Source organism: Sphaeroforma arctica (assembly GCF_001186125.1).
Source record: "Sphaeroforma arctica JP610 unplaced genomic scaffold supercont1.2688, whole genome shotgun sequence".
NCBI lineage: Eukaryota > Ichthyosporea > Ichthyophonida > Sphaeroforma > Sphaeroforma arctica.
In genome coordinates this window covers 1-5,249 of record NW_014037870.1, presented here as the reverse complement: position 1 = coordinate 5,249, position 5,249 = coordinate 1, and the positions used below count along the sequence as shown (strand labels likewise).

Sequence of the window (5,249 nt, the reverse complement as noted above, 5' to 3'; positions counted from 1 at the left end):
TATTTATATATATGCGAGTACAGATAAAACTATATATTATATATATATATATATATATATATATATATGTATATAAAAACATATACACACGTATGTACACACAGACACACGTATAAATATATATATATATATATATATACGTACATACACGAGTACACGTATACGTTCACGCACACATGCATACATACAACTATGCATATGTATATATATACATATATATGCATTTACATAGAATTGTATATCTGTGTGTATATATATATACATATATATATATTTGTATATAGTAGTATTATTTTTTATTAGACATACATGCACATATATTCAAACATATATATATATACATATACACACGTATAGGATATATATAAAAATCGATATATACGCACATACAAACGCGCGCATACGCACTTTATATATATATGTATGTGTATGTATGTATGTATATACATGTATTCCACGGAATATTCACTCGCACAGTATAACACACACTTCAAGCTCACATATATATTTATAATATTTTTAGATCAGGAACATGGTATCTGTTTTATGACGAGTTTGGGTAGGAGTATTCGCTTTCATGACATAGTTTAACTCTGCATTATGCCTTCCTCGAATTGCTATGATTCAACTACGTTCACCATCTCTCGAGACCTTACATCTCCAGGCGCCGCAACCCGTGCTATGTCGTTCCGTTGGAAGCAGTTTGTACGTACGTATCAATTTGCTTTAATCCTCACGAATACCTTCTGATCCAACCGACTAATACCACGTCACATCGCTATGTGCATGTCAAAGGTGGTAGCAGCCGATCTGTATAACGTGGATGCGAGTGTAGCCACTATCAAGGCTGCTACGGAGGGTATGGATGTAGGTATTCTGGTGAACAATGTTGGCGTTAGCTACGACTACCCCTGCCTATTTCACGATGTTTCGGACGAGCGAGTTGACCAACTCGTAAAGCTCAATATGGAATCACTCACCAAGATCACACGCGCTGTCCTGCCAGGTGTGTTCAGGTTTAAGTTCTGCGGTCTTGTGCGTATAGGCAAGGTTTACTTGCGTATTGTGTATTTTAATTTTATGAAAAGACTTTATAGTGCAAGTTTCTATGTACATACATACATATATGTATATATGTATGTATGCATATCATATGTAGTTGGAATAGTTAACTTATCGAAATGTATTTGTACACGCGTGTATCCTTCTATATTTATATATATTCGATATATATTTATATTATATATATATGCGAGCATATATGTATACATATATATATATATATGTATACGAGTACATATGTGTATACAAATATATATGCATAGGTAATTATGTATATATATTTATATCTTTTATATAATATATATATACGCGGATGCATATGTATATGCATGCACCCATTTATGTATATGTATGTATGTATATACATATTTTCATAGACATGCTTACATATATATACATACGCAAATATATGCACATATATATATATATATATTTATGTATTAATTTCTATATCTATATCTGCATCCGGATGTTAGTATTTTTGAGTGTTGCTACTAATTAAAGTGATGGATATATGTCCATACATTGTTTCTCTGAAGGAACACATCACGCGCAAGCATGACCCTGTCGCCAGCTATAGTTATATACCTCTAAATGCCTCTCACCACCCCATATTAACTCCTCTACTAACACTATACACTCAATCCATTCGTCAGGCATGGCCGAGCGCCGTCGCGGGGCTATTGTGAACGTGTCTAGCGCCAGCGGCATGATGGCAACTCCACTGCTGACAGCTTATTCAGCGTCCAAGGCATACGTTGACTTCTTTAGCCGAGGTCTCAACACTGAGTACCAACACTTGGGCGTGCAGGTGCAGTCGCTGATGCCGTTGTATGTGACCAGTAAGCTGTCCAAGATCAGGAAGCCTACGCTGTTTGTACCTACCCCGGAAGCCTTCTGCAAGAGTGCCGTGCGTATGATTGGCTACGAGAGGCGTACTACGGGCTACTGGAGCCACCAGCTTCAGGTACGGTGGCTGACCATGGCAAGCTTTGTTATTAAGGTTTAGTTCGTGATGTAGGTATATGTACCTCGCTTCTGTGTGTGCACATTTAGCTTTATACTTATATGGTGGTGTGCAGAAGTATATTATAGAGGGAACATGCATTTCTTATATATATGTATGTATATATATATATATACATATATATATAAATGGTTTTCTGGGGTTTCACGTACGGGTCTTGTACATATATACATATATATATTAAACTAATAAATCGATTTATCATCTTTGCCAGGTTGGAGCATTGGGTTTCTTGCCCGAGTCGATCCAGGAATCGCTGTTGCTGTACTTGAACCGTGGTATCAACAAGGCTGCGCTTAAGAAGATCGCCAAGAACAAAAATCAGTAAAATCTGATATATGATTCTGTATCTACGATAGTTGCTTCTTCAATAAACATATTGGGCTGTAGCCTTTAATGACAATGCTGTATATCCACTTCAATGACATTTTTAATGAACATGCTTCTGATTTTGTATCGACGTGCGAGGCGACTGAGTCGTTCGAACCTATACTTGGCCAGCCTTGATACCCTTCACGCCTGGACGAAGTATCACGACGTGCAAGTACTGGTTTTGTGAGTACACGCATACTTGTTACGAATCGCAGAGAGGATGTCACATTTAAAGGTGTCTGAATGAAGTTTTAGAACACAAATTGTCGTACTGGGTTTGTCATTGACAGCACTTGTGAGGTTAATATGGAGTTGAACCCTTCGTGACATGGCGTAACAGTCTTATACAAACAGGTCGCTTCTTAAGGACAAAGCCCCTCAGTGCTACCATGTTAAAGAGACATCCAGTCTAGGACTATCATCCCTACAGTGGATGAATACGGGGTTGGAAATGCATACTCGAAATGTTTCACCCAGAGAAAAGAAGCACTTTTGAAACCAAACACGAAACAAGAGAATAATATGATCTGCAACCCGACCAACTCCCTGTTTGCCCATAGTCTTCGTCTATTTATTTCAAGAAGTTGTAACAGGTCCGTTGAAACTTAACGGTAATATGTTGATCAAGGCATCACAATCTTATACCATACCAATGTCTATTAATAGTAATTCAGGGTCTATTACTAGTAATTCAGGGTCTATTAATAGCAATTCTGGCAATGGACTCAGCGGCGCTTCCTGCGTCGTCAATGGTGTCCATATTCATGTTTTCTGGGCAGCCGCGTAGGTAGGACGCTTCGGTTTCTCTCTCTCACGCGCATTGTGCAACCGTACACTCTTATGAGAAATTCCGATCACCTCGACTTCGCTTCGACCTCAATATGAACGACATGGCTGATACTACATGACACTAATATACGTACTACATCGGGAAGATGCATACATCACACAGGATTCGAAAATGCCCCTTTCTGATATTTCAAACACAAAATACTTTATTTCTCAGGTTATCTATACGCCATTCACCTCAGCGCAAGTCTTTTATTTACAAAGCACCGGCAAGGATTGGTTCGTGACCTCTAACACCACTCGTTGGTGCAGCGGTTTCATATGTACATCCGGTTTATATCTAAGCATACACTGCATGTGTAGACTCGAGCGCACATACGCGTTCATGTGTACACATTCAGTGCAATTACACATCCTATGCGTGCTAGGTGGCCTATCTAGTCTCGATAGCCTTTAATTGCTTCCTCGACATCTTCTTTATCTTCCGCGCGTTTGAGATCTGCCAAGAGCGGATACAAATTTAAGAGTGTTAGTAGCAAGAAAACTATGAGCTATATAGAAATGAAAGCTTCATAATACAATACTCCCCGTGTATACACAAAATGAATACTTACATACATACATATATACATCAATATAAATGTACATGTGCAGATATAGATCCACAAAAACACACGAAAAGAAACACAACGCACAATATATATATATATATATATATATATATATATATATATATATACATATATATATATATATATACATATACATATATACATATATAATATATGCATATGTATACATATACATATATACGAGTATCGCCAAATTTGTTGTACTCTTAATATCTTGCTCAGAAAAAGAGGCACAACGAAGCAAAGCAGCTATAAGATTTTATCTAATAGATTCAGATAGGTTTGTGGGAATATATTAAAATACACCTGACGAACCTATTCAAAGATCGGGATACCATCCCATAATGTACATTATGCCCGAAAAACTCATCCATGGTGAACCGACGTGCATACCCCAGGGACTGACTACCCCTCACAAGACAATCACACCCACACACAAGTGAACAACTTCATGCACTACACATACACAACACAAGAACACTCATCCGTATTCCACTGCCCACACATAACATACCACTTGCACGACTTCGGCCTTCTTTGCCTTTCGCTTGATATTCTCTTCCCGTTCTAATCTAGCCGCTTTCTTGGCCGCTTTTTCGTCCGCTGCTTTCTGGGCCAGTTCAGCCTCGTATTCCTTGAGACTGGCGCGTTGTGCGCGGAGTTTGACTTTCTCTTCAAATGTGCTTCGAACGGCTCTTTGATTCTTGATGGACGAGAATCTGAAAAGCGATACGAACAGGCACGAGTATGAATATCTGCTTAAAGACTACATTATATATCATGCTATTGTGTGCATAGACAACTCCTAAATCTAGACCGACGAGGATCTACGGGGGTTAGGAAATGGACACTGTAGAAATAACTACACTCGTGAAGTCTGTATACTGTTTCTGCCACATAGGAGATATTGCTAGTTTAGGCATGTCCTGTAAAGCATAAGATTGCAAATTGCTATTTATAGTCACAGCCATTTACGACAAAAAGAGAAATAGTATACAGGCACTTGATACCGATGTAATACGTTCCAGTGCGCACGTTTATATTAGCCCGTTTTCATTGTATTGCTATGCTTCTGTGCGTCCGGCTAGGCAAAATTATACACAGTCTAACTTTACACAATTATATTTTAGAGGACTATATCTATAGTATACGAATAAGGATGCTACATAGATTTATATGTGAACTATAGGCATATCTTGATGTGATTTATCAGAAAATGAAACAGTACGATATACTTCTACTCAAAACCCACTGTTTCACACGCATACTTGTGCATATCGTTGTATAAAATATGCTGTAAATACCAGGATGTATATGTATATGTTTACGATAATCAGTATAAATATGTTTATGTTTGTGTTTATATA

General features: G+C 37.8%; 2 protein-coding genes across 2 annotated transcripts; one reads left to right on the top strand and one right to left on the bottom strand.

Moving 5' to 3' along the window:
* Positions 1-786: 786 nt before the first annotated feature.
* SARC_12898 (hypothetical protein) lies at positions 787-2,492 on the top strand (the record flags this gene model as incomplete). Its single annotated transcript, XM_014292988.1, has 3 exons — positions 787-1,006; positions 1,719-2,029; positions 2,304-2,492. The coding sequence occupies 3 exons, from the start codon at positions 787-789 to the stop codon at positions 2,415-2,417; spliced, it is 645 nt and encodes a 214-aa protein (XP_014148463.1). The 3' UTR covers positions 2,418-2,492.
* A 1,191-nt stretch (positions 2,493-3,683) lies between these two features.
* SARC_12897 (hypothetical protein) lies at positions 3,684-4,601 on the bottom strand (the record flags this gene model as incomplete). Its single annotated transcript, XM_014292987.1, has 2 exons — positions 3,684-3,749; positions 4,397-4,601. Coding segments are annotated over 2 exons (271 nt in total), but the record flags the coding sequence as incomplete, so codon positions are not given.
* Between the last annotated feature and the right edge of the window lie 648 nt (positions 4,602-5,249).